Genomic DNA, 15,102 nt, shown 5'->3' on the forward strand with positions numbered 1-15,102 from the left:
TTTTTACCCGATATAGGAGTATTTAAGTTATTTTTCCATAACTCAAGGGCAGTCTGGTTATTTTTACTGATATGGGGTATTTGATCATTTTTATGTGTTGGGGTTATTTTAGCCATTTTTCATGACTAGTGATATGCTGCTCATTTTTACCTGATATGGGGTATTTTGATTATTTTATACCATAGTCCTATTTTAGTTGTTTTCCACGATACAAGGTACTCTTATTATTTTTACCCAATATGTGGTATTTTGATCGTTTTTATGTTATAGGGGTATTTTAGTCCACGAATGAAGGGTATTTCTATCATTTTGCCCGATATGAGGGTTATTTCTGTCATTTTCAGTGACTTGGGGTTGTTCTGGTTATTTTTATCCGATACGAGTAGGGGTGGCAATGGTTCGGTTTCGGTTCGGTTTGACCCCCAAACCGAACCGAACCGAAATTTGAATCGGTTTGGTTTTACCAAACCAAAACCGAACCAAAACTGAATTTTCGGTTCGGTTTCGGTTCGGTTCCGCCAATTTTGCCACCCTTTACTCATAATAATTGCAAATATTCGGTTTCGGTTCGGTTTGATACCCAAACCGAACCAAACCGAAATTTGAATCGGTTTGGTTTAACCAAACCGAAACCGAATTTTCGGCTCGGTTTCGGCTCGGTTCCGGTTCGGTTCGGCCAATTTTGCCACCATTAGATACGAGGTACCTGGATCATGTCATGGGGGGTATATTTTCCATTTTCCATGAGTAGGGATATCTTGGTCATTTTTCATAACTCAGGGAGTATCGTAGTCATTTTTACACGATATGAGGTATTTGATCAATTTTATATCATGTGGTGATTTTAATATATTTAGCATGACTAATTGGTATTTTGGTCATTTTTACCTGCTATAGGGGTATCTCCGTTATTTTTTATGACTCGAGCGTATTCTAGTTATTTTACCCTCTATGGAGGTATTTTGATCATTTATGTCATAAGTGTATTTTATTCATTTCCACGACTTAGGGGTATTTTGGTCATTTCACCTGATATGGGTGTTTTGGCCATTTTCCATGATACAGGAGTCTTCTGGTCATTTTTACATCATTGGCATATTTTGATCATCTTTTTATGTCGTAGGGGCATTTTAGCCATTTTCATGTGGATTTGGTCAAGTGCTCTGGGAAGAGATTTAACACAATTTTTTCTCTCCATTCCAGGAAACAAAATACCACCCCCTTAGGGCGGGAAACAAAAAACTCCAAAATATTCCCTTGTTTTGTCCAATCAAAGTCAAGTATCATTTTCCATTCAATTTTGCAAACTAAACAAAACATGGAAATCGCCTAAATTGGAATCGGGTACCGATACCGATTACCGATTCTGGCAATCCAGACGCACCCTTTGGATAATCTTTAGGGTAATTTTGGAAGAAGTTGTTTTATTTCTCATATGACCGACTATTTATTTTAAATTCGCTTTTGGAAATGCACGGTAAGAGGCCCTCTTCTTCTTCTTTTTAAAATTTTTATGTCTTTTCATCGCCACCATTGTCGGCGACTACCGCTAGAACTCGGAAGAGGAGGAAGAGGAGAAAGAAAAAAAAGAAGAGGAAGGAGGAAGAAAAAGAAAGTAAAACTCCTAAAAAGTGACTTCGACGACAAATTCTAAAACTCTTATAATTTCTCCACTTAAAATTTGTCCAAACTTAAATTCCTAACAAAAATGAATGACAAGCTATTTTTAACAAATAATAAAAATAAACACAAAATTAACTAAAACACTTAAGCTTTGTGATCAATGTGGGCCATTGATCTGGTCACCGTCCTGATCTGTGGTAAATCTGAGGTGATCGACGTAACATCTGATGGCTTGGTGGATATGATCACGACTTTGAAGGTATTGGTTATTGATCTGTGAGATCCGATCAATCCGATCGTGGATCTGGATCTTCTGACCTTTGAACGGCTGAGATGCACCTGCATCACCATCATTGTGGGCCATGGCCTTAATCTTCTGCCACACCATCCTTCTCTGCTCGTTGATCGACAATTTAGGACCGTCCAATCAAAGAGTTTCAATGATGTTCGGTGATATCCCCACCAAATCCACGATTTGAATCCTGGTCAGGATAAAGACAGGAAAATGATGCCTCTTACAATTCCCTTCTCAGATTTTGAAATGTTGGGACTTAGAAATGTGGGGGCACATTGGTCATTTTACTAGGAAACAATGTTATGGATTGCATTTCTTTAGGTGGAAATGCTTGACGTCCAAACGTTCTACTTATCCTCTACTTCTAAGCAGAACTCCAGGCAAAAGAAAGATCAAATTCCCTCCAAGAAAAAACATACCCAAATCTTTCTCCAAGTCAAAGAAATGGCAGAGGCAGTGGTGGGTTTTACCATGCCCAAGCCACCTACACACAATCCTGCTCTTAATGCAACAAAAATGGAGATGAACCCATTTCCAAAAACAGTAATCTCCTCCTCTTTCACAGTTTCTTTAATCTAATTCATGTCAATTCTTCATTTCCAAAATGGGTTTTGTTTGTTCTTTGCAGAGGATGACAAGGTGTTCAAGTTCCAGGTTGAAAACTGGCTGGCTTCAGGTAGATATTTGACGAAATTCATGACTCAAAGCTATTTGATATTCTGAATCCCTATGATTTCTGTAAAAATTCCCCATATTAGTTCATGGATTTGATATCAAATTATTGACAATTACATGTAAACACTATGCAAATTAGGTCCAGTTTGGATTGCAGGATAAACATTTCTTGAGCAAAAATTTTCCTAGGAAAGTTCTATCTATGTCCGCGATTCAGATGGAAATGATAAATTTTAGGACATAAATATCAACTAAAAGTCCCTCAAACTAATACTTGAACCATTCAACTTGGACGGTTCAAGTTACTTCTTCCATGTGTAATCAATATCAGAGCATGAAATTCATGGCACTGATTTCTGTAAAATTCACCTTATTAGTTCATGGGCTTGATCTCTATTTATTGATAATTACATGTAACCACTATGCAAATTAGGTCCTGTTTGGATTGCTGATAAACATTTCTTGAGCAAATAATTTTCCTAGGAAAATTCTATTTGTGTTCACAATTTAGATGGAATTGATAAATTTTAGGATAAAGATACAAATTAAAAGTCCCTCAAACTAATACTTGAACCAGTCAACTTTAATGGTTCAAATTACTTCTTCCATGTGTAATCAATATTAGAGCATGAAATTTTCAAAAGTTTTTTTCTTTTTTAAACATTTCAAGAAAATTCTTGCTATCCAAACAGGGCCTTAGTTTACATCTCATGAAGGATGAAGGATTGCAGGTTGAAGGGATCAGTAGAAAAAGAGCCTCATCATTAAAGGTAAAGGCTTTCCCAGACTTGCCACTGATGGCAGTTATAGTCGAGCATGTTGAGGGACAAAGAGATCTTGTCCTCCATAAATCAGTTTGGCATCTCAATGATGAAACTATGAAGAATGTTTGTAAGTAAACTAAGTTTTTTTCTTTCCTTTTCTCTTTCTGTGAACTGTGAAGAGTTGATTAGATGTTGGGTTGTTGAAATATCTTATGATTGCCACTGCAGATACTATGTACGTAATGTTCACTTGCTGGGGATGCTGTTTCTTTGGCTCCGCAAAAGTAAGCACTCTGTTTGTTTTGTTTGCCTCAAGGACTGCTATTTTTTTTTTTTGAACGATGATTATATAAATGAAAGGTCAACGACCGACGTGGTCAAAGACTGAGGTGGTCACCTGGCGGATTACAAGCACATGAAACCGAAAAATAAAGTCTATGTTGAAGCATAAATGATTAAATAACACTCTCTAACAGCTTAAGCTTTTTGAGTAACTTGTTGTTTCACATGGTATCAGAGCAATTGCCTCACGGAAGATCCTGGGTTCAAAATCCAACAACTCCAAGATATTAAAAATCGACGTGTACGGCAAAAAAGAGGGGCCACACGTGAGAGAAGTGTTGGAAGTATAAATGATTAACAACACCATCTCTAACAGCTTAAGCTTTTGTAGTAATTGGTTGTTTCACAGTCTACAAACAAAAGTGTCCACAATCGAAGGACACAATCCTGAGAGTCCCTAAGATAAACTCCCTAGGGATGCCCACTCAAGGAGGTGGAAAGTCAAATATTTGGATTTCCTCTCTACTAGATCCTTCGTGAGCAAGCCTATCTGCCTCTGCATTGGCTGATCTCCACACGTGAGCACGTCCCCCTCAACGTGTCCCTAATCTCATCAGTGGCATCTGAGAACCCCCACGGGTATTGGATCCCGTTTCTCACTCATCTGACAATGTTCAAGGAATCTCCCCCAATGATCAGATGCTAAAGCTGGTCCCTCGACGCTACTCGAATACCACACAGGAGAGCCCTGACCTCTGCCTCAATAGCTCCCATCTCTCCAATGAATTCTTAATGTCTGCACGTTGGCATGCTAGTCTCACATGAGAATACAAAAATATGCTATATGAGCAATGGAATTTTCATGCATGCTTGATTCTTGATTTACTAGTTAGTGATAAAGACAAACTTGGTGTAGGATCCATTTTATGATGGGGAACAATACAGGAGTGATGGAGGAGATGGAACAGGGCATTGGGTTTATGAGAAGGTATTCTTTCTGTCCCTTTACAAGTTAATTTCATTGATTTATCAATAAATACCGGGATAAAAAAAATTATGTTTCAATCTAGTCATGTGCTATAAAATTCGGAGTAAAGTTTGAAAGTTGAAAAACAAAAGAATTGAGAGAGTTGAGCTTAAGATTTATAAGTAATGACAACAAAGTGAGTTTGTGAATGCAGCAAGAAGACATTGAAGAGAATGCGAGATCAGAGTTGTGGCGAGAGGAGCTGATCGAGGAGATCGAGCAGAAGGTCGGAGGGCTAAGAGAGCTTGAAGAAGCAGGCAGGAAGGAGGAAGAACTTGTCAAGTGAAAATGGCTTAACAGAATCTCTTCCATCTCTCACAATCTATCTACCCTTGCCTGCAATCTCCAAAAACAATTAGGAGATGAACATACTTACTGTATATATAAACTCCATTTTATATTCAGTTATTGTTTTTATCTACAAATTATAATGTTTCATGTTTGTGTTGCTGATGCAAAATATCTGTATGATTAAGCACTGGAAAAAAATGGTGGATAGCTCAAAAAATCACAGAAACCAAAGGGATTTGATCCATTAAAAAAAATAGTAGAAGTCTAGTCTATACTACCAACGTTGATCAATCGATGAATCATAGTTACTTGGTTCTGGATTTTCACTTCTTGTTGATCAAAGCTGATAAGCTATTGGAATGCTCTGAAATGATCTCCTCTGCCTGCAAACCAACCTGTGATTATGTTACCTTCCTACTAAATGTGAGATATCTTCTACAGTTCCACAGGAGACCATTCCAGATGCCTTTGATGCAGTGTTGGAAACAATAGCTAGGTTGGAGACAGTCAAGAAGAAAAACTGAAGATATGAAATAATGAAATGGTGCAAGGCAAGTCAATGAAGACTTTATCTTAGAGGGGGCATGTTTGGAAGCCATGCAATTTTTTTTCATGGAATATAAGTTTATCAAGTTGTGGGAAAAGGGCAAGTAGAGGGTGAGATAGGGAGAGATTATAGATGGCATAAGAGAGGAGATGATGCCAAAAGGCTGAAAAAAGGAAAACACTTTATTTTGGTATCATATCCTCACTCATGCCCTCTCAATTCTCTCACTCTCCCCCTTCCCTCGATACCACTTGGTAATCTAATATTCCATGAAAAAAAATATCAAGGTTGCCAAACATGGCCTTTTAGAATTTTATTGCTCAAGTTATTCTCACTGGAATAAATCCCCCAAGATACAATGCCCAGACACCTACGAGGGCTACACCTCATGAGCATTAGTGAACCAGTAATGCCCACATATAGACAATGTATGAGAGAAACAATCTGGAGGAGGAATGAAAATAACATTGGAATTTGTTGTTCTTGTGAGTAGGACTGGTCTTTTAGTATTTAAAGAGGGGTCAAAAAGGTTATTGCAATTCCAAAAAGCTCTCAAAAAGCAATTAAAAAAGAAAAGGATTTAAAGACCCCACCACCACTCTTCCCTTCTTTTATTCCCACTTCTCCTCTTTGCCTCCTAAGCTTTGTATCCTTCTTTAAATACTTTCTTTCCCAAAAACAGTATTAAAAGAAGGAATCTTTCTTTCAAATCTCATGTTTCTGCTTAAAGCTGACTGGTTTCTTGAGGGAATGTGAATTGGATTTTGCTGGGTTCTTTGCTTTTCTATTGTTTTTTGTGTTCTTGAACATCTCTATTTCAAAGAACTGTCCAAAAAACAAGAAAATTTTGTTAAAATCCTCCATTCTTATACAAAAGAACCTGTTCTGAAAGGAAAAGAGAAGTGGGTTTTGGATTTTTGATAGAGTTTGAGAGGTCCTCTTGTTTTAAGCAATGGCAGTTTCTTTGAGAAGCGGTTTTGACATTTCTAATTCGAGTGAATTTGGGTTTAAGAAGAAAAGATTCGCTCCATTTTCTTATTCTGAAGGCTCTCAAAAGCTTATTTTGAAGAGCGATTTTAAGGGAAGACAAGTTGTCCTTTCAGAAGAACAGAGCTCTAGAGGCCATGCAAATTTCGCCATTCATGTATGTAAGATTTATTTTTCTTTTTGGCTACTGATATCCACACTACGTTGTTTTCTTATAATTGCACTGATTTACTTTGTCTTTTTCTTCTAAAATAGCTTGTAGGATCTTTTCTGGGAATTGTGATATCCTTTTACAGTTGAGTAAATATAAAAGACAGGGTGACTTAGTGCAGTTATTTAAACACTATCAGTAGCCTTCTTTTTTCTTGATCTTTATCTATCTGAGAGCAATGTTTTTCTAATACCTATTTTTGGATATGGCCTATCCCTGCCATTCAATTGTTTTTTTTTTCTTTTCAAATTTGCTTTCTTTTTCTTTTCAGTTTTAATCTCTATGTTTTGATCTGATTTTTGTTTAACTTAAAACATCCCCACTTGCTTTCTTTTTCTTGTTTTGTGGTGTGGTGTTTTCTCTCTCTCTGAGTTGCATTGCAATGCACTTTTTTGGCCTTTTCTTTCCCCTGATATCAATGTGTTGATTCCTTGTTTAAGTTCATATGTTTTCTATTGTCTACCAAAAGAAGAAGAAAAATCCGAAGTCACTGATTTTAATTTGTTGAAGTTTCTTGAGATAATCTTTTCCTTAATTAACCCTTGGAGATTCGATTCGCTCTTCGATGAAGTGTTTGATCGGATTGGGTCATCGCCCATAGTTTTCCAACATGTTAGAAGATCCGCTAATTCGGTGGCGGATAGAATGGCGAGAGATGGTGTCTCCAAAGAAGCATTAGCTTTATTTGATCCTCTCCCACCTTGATTTTGTTTAGATTTTCCTCTGTTGTCTATGTCTCTTTTACTCTTTGTATTTGACCATCTCGGTCTTTTTTTGCTTAATATATTTTTGGCTATCATTAAAAAAAAAAATTCCTTAATTTACTAATTGATCAGATCCACTTTGGTCCTGTTTGTTTTTGGATTTTGAGAACTGATTTTGAGTCCAAAACAGGTTATTGGACCCAAAATTACATTTATGCCCTGTTTGTTTGGGATTATGACAACCGATTGCCATCCCCCAATCTGATTATTGGACCCAAAGTTACATAATTAATTTTGGGTCCAATAGTTGGATTGGGGGTAACAATCGGTCGCCACAATCCCAAACGAACGGGACTTAATTTTGAGTCCAATTATCAGTTTTGGACTCAAAATCAGTTCTCAAAATCCAAAACAAACAGGACCTTAGCATTACCATTTTTGAAATCCATCTACGATTTTTCTAGCTAAATTTCATTTTCTTTTGTTGCACATTCTAAATCATGTATTTTCTCTAATTTCAGGCTAAGAAATTAATATGCATTAGCCGAGCTTTGCGATGGTGGGAAAAAAGCCCTAAACCCAACATGAAAGAGATCAAATCAGCGCAAGAACTCGTCAATTCGTTGTTAAATGCCGGTGATAATCTCGTTATAATCAACTTTTATCTTCCGGGTTGTGGGGGTTGCAAAGCTCTTCATCCCAAGGTAATTTTTGCTGAACAATTTTCTGTGACTCTTTACACTCACAAAAAAAAAAAAATTAAAAATATAAGGGAAATGATATCAGCAAAACCATGTTTTTAAAATTGCACTAACACATCCTGTCTTTTATTATTTAAAAAGCTGTCAAGGGTTACTACAGTTCCCAAAAAACTCATACAAACCAATTAAAAATGAAAAGACAAGCTGTATTTGTGCAATTATTAAAACATGATTGTGCTGATACCATTTCGCAAAATATAATATTCCTCTTTATTTTTCGGGATTTGCTAGGGAACATTGCAAAAGGCATTTCGCCGAATGGCTGTTGAATCAGAAAGCAGCCAGATAGGATGAATTAAATGAATAAGACAAAAAGTGAGCCTACGGGGTTGCTCTCTCATGCAACAGCATGTCCGCAAAATGCCTTCTATGATGGTCCCTAGCAAATCCCTTAATTTTCTGGTTCATAAACAAAAATATTCCATTGAATCATCATAAAGAAATCAAATCTGAGGTATGTGATCCCAAGTCCTCACATATGAGAGAAGCATACTCAGAACACAAATGGGTTCTTCAAAGATCTCCATTTTGAGTTCTCTGAAATGAGATTTATGGGAAATTTTCTTATGTTTTTCTCTTCTTACAGATCTGTCAGTTTGCAGAGTCCAACCCAAATATTCAATTTCTCCAAGTTAATTGCGAAGAACATAGATCAATGTGTTGTAGTCTCCACATTCATGTACTGCCTTTCTTCAGATTCTACAGAGGAGCTCAAGGCTGTCTATGTAGCTTCAGCTGCACAAATGCAACTGTAAGATATGATCCATTCGACAAATTCATGGGCGCAAATTTCTCAAATTAATCAAAATATGAGATTTTATTTGATGTGTGGCCTAATAAACCCGTAGTTTTCAAAATGTACGGTACGTCCCACACCGTAGGATGAACAAAACCGTCCATTTGTTGGGCCCCAACGTGAATAGGTAGTGCCCCAAAATTCATTTCCATAGGATGAAACTACTCTAGATCGGAGTCTTAGGATCATCCTATGGAAATTATTTTTGGGGCACAACCTAATAGGTTGTGACCCAACAAATGGACGGTTTGGATAACCTATGGCGTGTCCCGTACCGTACTTTTTGGAAAATACAAGTGGCCACACATTAGAAAATCTCTCAAAAACTACACCGATGATTTTTCCGTTTCTTTTTATTGCTTTGAATCTAGGCATTTTTTGTTGATAACATTCATCTGTTATTTTACAGATAAAGAAATTCAAAGACGCATTAGCGAAGCATGGGAGCGACAGATGCAGCCTAGGACCAGCGAAAGGTCTAGAGGAATCTGAACTATTGATTTTAAAAGAGAAGTTTGGTGTACAAGACACAAATACCTGCAATTCTTCCAGCATTATAGACAATCCGATGGAAGAAGAAACTGAAGAAGAAAATGCAGCATATCCAGTATCAATTTTTCTATAATGCTTTATCGCAATTAATTTGGCGTTAAAGGGTTCCTATTTTTTTTTGGCCACTTGTTTGTAGTGTACATATCTGTTTTTGGTCATTCCTAACCGGACTTTGAGCTTTTTTACTTAAGCCGGCGGGGATTTTTCAATCTGTATTTGGATGGTATGAACTGATTTTAGAGTGGTTTTTATGGTAGGAAATGAGATGGTGTTAGAAAGCAATACATACTACTGAAAGGTGAATCTACACTCTCTTGAATTGTCTTCATTTTGGTTATGGGAATTAACTTAGATTCTACTGCATTTAGTTATTTTTTAGTGTAAAAGGTGAATTTCAGTGGAGTTTAAGGTTATAATATGCAATGTCCGAATTAAATTGCTGATTGCTTAACTGGGTCAAACCAATTAATAAGCTAAACTAGAGCAAAGTAGAGCGTAATTCAGTGTTATATTTGTTGAGTTGGGTGTCTTGAATTCAAACCCGTTTAGGGTCCGAAATATTGTGTGCTACCCGGATTAGGCCCGTTTATTGGTAAGGGGGCGAAGCCCCCGGCCGCTTGGCCTGGCCTGTTTTATATGTTTTTCGGCCCGACATGACTAACTTGTGGCCCGCTTTATATAAAGGGGCTTTTAGGGCTTATTTCATGAGCAAGTCTTGAAAAGATGGTTGAGAGCTCAAAAGAATGGGGAAAAAGGGTGTGGTAGGGTTTCTAGCAGGTTTGGTGAGAGAGAGACTGATCTTCTCTTGTAATCTCTAAATCTTATAGTGGATTTTCTCGTCGCCCCTGCCGTGGAGTAGGCTTCTGCCGAACCACGTAAATTTTTGTGTCTTTGTGTGATTGCTTGTGTTTATTCTTTCGTTTTACTTTGCCATTGAAATCACATATTCACTACAATATTTATTTCTCTAATTCTATGGCATGTATATTCCTATGAAATTCATCTACAATATGGGCTCAGAGATATTAGGGGTATTTTCATTAATTGAAAATCACATATTTGGGTATTTGGGTGAAATTTTTATGAGAAAAGATTGTCAATCCCAAACTGATTATTGGACTAAATGTACATTTGGGACTCACAATCGATTTGGACTCACAATCAGTTCTCATCATCTAAAACAAATAGGTCCTAAATTTGGGTCCAATAATTAGTTTTGGAATTAGGAAATCTAAGGAAATCTCAACTGCAAATGTGAGAAATCCAAATCTAAATCTTGTGGGTATCCAAATGTGGGCGTGGCCTTAATGTCTAACAATTTTGATTTGGATTTTGCATACAGATTTGTCACGGGGCTAAATTTTTCACGTTCCAAATGCCGGTGATGGAACTGAATCTTCCAGAGTTAATCTCAGCCAACCCACACCCAATGCACAATTGAGGCTTGCACAAGAAAGGGACAAAAGCGCACACAGAGGTACAACGATTTAACGTGGTTCAGTCAACACTTGCCCACCTCCATGAGCTACTAGATTATGGCACTTGGAATATCTCCCCCCCCCCCTCCCCCAGCCAATTTTACAACAGTACAAGGGACTTTATCAAAGACCCAACAACTAACCCTCATGGGCAATCTACCTATGTAAAGGCTACATTTACAATTGCCTCTTAGGCTAATTACACAAGTGCATCAGTTAGTTACATACTTACATCCCACAACCTTCCATGTGAAGAAAACCATGATGCTCATCCCACAACCGTCCACTTGCATTAGCCTTTCCGCACCAAGGCCTTTTGCCCATGGCCTTAGCCCACCTTGATGCATCTTGTCTTTTGCCTTATTGGCAAGGGTGCAAGGTGCCGCCACAAGCCAATGCCTGTGCGAACAAGTAAAGGGACTCACATATAGCTACTCGATCAGCATCTATTAGATTGTGGAAATGATATACTTTACCTCCTAATTGATATGCTTACCCTCTTTCCCACGCAATTATATAACTAAAGAGACACAAAATCACAAATCTGTCAATTGAAAATCATACAGTAAAGCTTTTACATGCTAAAAAAAACCTCCATTAAATTATATGGCAGTGTAATTATTTTACTTGTACGTACAGTTGGGATCAGATCACCTGCTTACATGCTAGTGATGTGGGTTTGAGGTCACGCGCCAAAATTAGATGCCATCCACTTGTTCTAGTGCTACAAACAATAAATCATTTGAATTTTCTAGGAAAAATGACGACATGTTTATCACCACTGGCCAAGCAGTTAGGATGATCTCAATCGACAAGACTTGGAGTGGCCCACCAAATCAACTATACTGATCACAAGATATCTTCGCCAAATGTACGGTGGGAGATCATCCATTCAACATTTTCTATGTTCTGAAAGTATTTTGTTCAAACCATTCCAGAGACACAGAGAGAGAGAGAGAGAGAGAGAGAGAGAGAGAGAGAGATGTTGTTGCTTTGAAGATGATATTGACAGACATGAATACTAAGTTGCTTTGATGAAGATATTAAGATACTTAAGTTGCTTTCCATATACGAATACCATGCAAAAAAAAAGGAAAGAAAGAAAGAAAGTTAAAGCAAGTAGAAAATCATGACCATGACTGTTTGAGTGGGAGCAAATAAGGGAGGGGGTCCACGAGACAGCAAGACAAGAGAAACTTTAAGATGAACTGTACCAAAAAACACTTGATCTTTTCACTTGGGAAAACCTGCAAGAAGAGATATGAAAAGAAAGAAAAAGAGCAAGTTCCAAGATATTTCTAGCAAGCATATAGATCGAATGTTACATAAATAAAGATCTTTAATTGGAAATTTTTAACTTCCAGGCAAAGCACCCCCAAAATGGTTTAGACTGTTTCATTTGCAAAACTTGCAAATGGAGGGAAGAGGAGGAAAGTTTGGAATGAAAAAGGCAAGCTACTAGTAGAACTCATATCATGCATAGAATAGATGTCACAAAAGAAAACTACTCTCAGATTACCATAACCATAAAATAGTACTAGAGTCTAGAAATTCACCAAAGATATGAATGAAAAAAGTTTCAAGAGTAGAACTGTGCAAGTAGTGACATACTGCTTATCGTGTATATTTGGCACTGAAAAAAAATGTAGAAATTTATCCAAGACACACAAGAAGGAAAAATCATAGAATGGAAATGTTTAGCTGCAATGGAAATCACAATATATATATATATATATATATATATATATATATATATATATATATATATAGAGAGAGAGAGAGAGAGAGAGAGAGAGATGAACTAAAAGTTTGTCATCCCATCCCACCATCACCACCATATCATCACAAGGGTCTAGCATGAGAAAAAGAGGTAGAAATGTAGCCAAGGACCACTTGCCGGTTAGTTTTTTTCCTTTCTCTTAGGCATGGGTGCCAAAAAACCATTAGCCAGCACAAACCCAAAAAGGTTTTTCAAATGTTTGAGAAAAAAAGAGGGATAAAATAGACCCACTAAGGAAAGATTTCCGGCAAGTCATCCTTGGCTGCACCTTAAAACCTCCACCCCACATGCAAGACCTTAGATGAATAATAGAAATAAAAAAGTCATGAAATCCACACACTCCACATTCATTTCCCTCTACATAATGCAGTCTTTCCAACCAATCCCAAAGGAGAAACCTTCTATTCCCTACAGAAAAAAAAAAAAAAGAGACAATCATATCTCCCTTTTTAATGCAAGAGAATATTGCCCCAAAGAGAAAGATTGGGAAAGAGAATTCCATCGGACTAAAGAGATTCTTGACAGAGAAATGGACGAATGGGGCTTGAAGGGAGATGGTGTTGGGATTTGTTTATAAAGAATTTTGTTGGGGGAAATGCCAACGAAGGTATCATTAATACTTTCTTGTATGGAATGGGTGCATGCAAAGATCTGTGTGATTTGGGTTTTTGACCAATGGGGTAAAAGAGGAGGGATTGGGTGGTGATTTGAAGGCTTCATAGACTTAGATTTGACGTTGCATTCAGAGCTGAAACTAAGGGAGATTTAGCCTAAGGAACTGTACCCTTCACCTACTTATAGCTTTTCTTGTCCCATTACACTTCCTACCTGTTGACTTCCTTATGCCTATATTAGGGTGCCTCTAACAGTCATTCTTAGTTAGTTAATTCATCTTTCCTCTGATGATCTTATTTTTACTTATGATACAATAGGAAACTAGACAGAGCTTCTGCTCCTCTCATACTTACTCAACTAACAGTCATTATTCTTGGGCTGCCTCTAGAAACATGTGTTAATCAGTTTTTTGGCTTTTAGTTAGATGACTTCCAATTTTTTCTTAATATAATTGATTAAATCATTAGCAACAAACCTAGAAATTAAGGCTTTGTTTGGATGCCAATTGCACTAGATCCTCAAGCAATCACTAAGCAAAAAAATGTACTTCTTGGATTACTTCGTATGTTTGTTCGCCTAACACTGAAATCCTTAAACATTACCGGACAACAAAAATGTATAATAATTGCATGTCTAGTGACGTGATGTCACTTCTTTTTCCATATGAAATATCTCAAGAAAAGACAAGATTTCATAGGTAATCCTCCTCTCCTCTCTCTCTCTCTCTAACATTTTTCTTTCTCTATCTCTCCCTCTCCTGGTTAAGTTGCATCCAAACATCTTAAAAATCATGGTTTTCCCAAGGTTTACATAGCACCCAAAATCCTGCCTCCTGCCATAGACTTTACTTCCCTAATAAAGAATGCTTAAGCATCCGAACAGATTTTAAAAGTTTTCCCAAGTATTTAGTGTGAAAACAACCAATTACTCCAGAAGCTTAAGCTGTTAGAGTTGGTGTTATTTAATCATTTATACTTCAACAATCTCCCTCATGCATGACCATCGTTTGGGTTGGCAGTAGAAGTGGAGTTGAACCCAGGACGGCCAATAGGCAATGGCTCTGATACCATGTGAAACAATCAATTACTCCAAAAGCTTAGTTGTTTCACAGTAAGCTCGGAAATTCTTAGCCTTATATTATTGTCCGAAACTTGCATTAATTATGATTTAATATGGTATAGTTGATGAATGATTTCATGATTCACAGTAGCAAATTGCAACAATATCTGAAAACATTTCCCAAGTTGGTCCGCTTATTTTTATCTTTACTAGATGTTTTTATGATAAACTAGATGATTTTTATTAGGAATCCTAAGAACAGGATTAGGCTGTAGGGAGTTTCCAACCTGGGTGTTATCCACTACTTGTTCTTTGATGTTTTATTTTTACCTTCTAAAATTAAATATAAGATTTAGCTAAGTTAAATAAAATTTTCATGGGGATTTAGTTTGGTTCTTATGGATAGTTTTGGTCCATTTGAGTTGTCAAGTACCTTTTGTGACCTTATAAGACTAAAGTAGTGTTTACTCACAATGTATTTTTTGTAACCTTACAAGACTAAAAAAGTGTTTACTGTCAAATGTTTCAGCATCAGTCCCCTATACAAGAGTCTTTAGAATATATAATCCTAATATAAAAAGTGCGACCAAAGAAACTAAGGAGGGGATGCCAACTTTTCCCTACGTTGCCCAAGAAGCCATTAAGTATAAGAAAA

At 37.0% G+C, this 15,102-nt stretch overlaps 2 protein-coding genes across 4 annotated transcripts; both read left to right on the forward strand.

Annotated features, from left to right (window-relative positions):
* Positions 1–2,240: 2,240 nt before the first annotated feature.
* LOC143885799 (photosynthetic NDH subunit of subcomplex B 4, chloroplastic-like) lies at positions 2,241–5,108 on the forward strand. Of its 3 annotated transcripts, none has more exons than XM_077389861.1 (6): positions 2,241–2,461; positions 2,547–2,594; positions 3,310–3,484; positions 3,586–3,641; positions 4,556–4,627; positions 4,821–5,108. In XM_077389861.1, the coding sequence occupies exons 1-6, from the start codon at positions 2,246–2,248 to the stop codon at positions 4,950–4,952; spliced, it is 699 nt and encodes a 232-aa protein (XP_077245976.1). In that variant the 5' UTR covers positions 2,241–2,245; the 3' UTR covers positions 4,953–5,108. The 3 variants fall into 3 exon arrangements, with proteins under 3 accessions (XP_077245976.1, XP_077245975.1, XP_077245977.1); XM_077389860.1 differs by having other exon boundaries at positions 2,242–2,461; positions 3,286–3,484; XM_077389862.1 differs by having other exon boundaries at positions 2,243–2,461; positions 3,325–3,484.
* A 1,028-nt stretch (positions 5,109–6,136) lies between these two features.
* Positions 6,137–9,843, forward strand: LOC143885773 (thioredoxin-like 1-1, chloroplastic). Its single transcript, XM_077389842.1, has 4 exons — positions 6,137–6,648; positions 7,928–8,110; positions 8,754–8,918; positions 9,373–9,843. The coding sequence occupies exons 1-4, from the start codon at positions 6,457–6,459 to the stop codon at positions 9,586–9,588; spliced, it is 756 nt and encodes a 251-aa protein (XP_077245957.1). The 5' UTR covers positions 6,137–6,456; the 3' UTR covers positions 9,589–9,843.
* Positions 9,844–15,102: the final 5,259 nt, after the last annotated feature.

This window comes from Tasmannia lanceolata, unplaced genomic scaffold, assembly GCF_043159265.1.
Source record: "Tasmannia lanceolata isolate RefF3 unplaced genomic scaffold, GAP_Taslan_0.1 ptg000009l, whole genome shotgun sequence".
In the NCBI taxonomy this organism is placed as follows: Eukaryota; Viridiplantae; Streptophyta; class Magnoliopsida; order Canellales; family Winteraceae; genus Tasmannia; species Tasmannia lanceolata.

What these genes read in the sequence shown, in the direction of transcription:
- LOC143885799 (XM_077389860.1), top strand. Translation starts at nt 2,246, where the DNA reads ATGCTTGACGTCCAAACGTTCTACTTATCCTCTACTTCTAAGCAGAAC. An exon ending in TGAACCCATTTCCAAAAACA is followed by an intron (nt 2,462 to 2,546) that starts GTAATCTCCTCC and finishes TGTTCTTTGCAG; the next exon opens with AGGATGACAAGGTGTTCAAG. An exon ending in GGCATTGGGTTTATGAGAAG is followed by an intron (nt 4,628 to 4,820) that starts GTATTCTTTCTG and finishes TTGTGAATGCAG; the next exon opens with CAAGAAGACATTGAAGAGAA.
- LOC143885773 (XM_077389842.1), top strand. Translation starts at nt 6,457, where the DNA reads ATGGCAGTTTCTTTGAGAAGCGGTTTTGACATTTCTAATTCGAGTGAA. An exon ending in ATGCAAATTTCGCCATTCAT is followed by an intron (nt 6,649 to 7,927) that starts GTATGTAAGATT and finishes CTCTAATTTCAG; the next exon opens with GCTAAGAAATTAATATGCAT. An exon ending in TCAGCTGCACAAATGCAACT is followed by an intron (nt 8,919 to 9,372) that starts GTAAGATATGAT and finishes GTTATTTTACAG; the next exon opens with ATAAAGAAATTCAAAGACGC.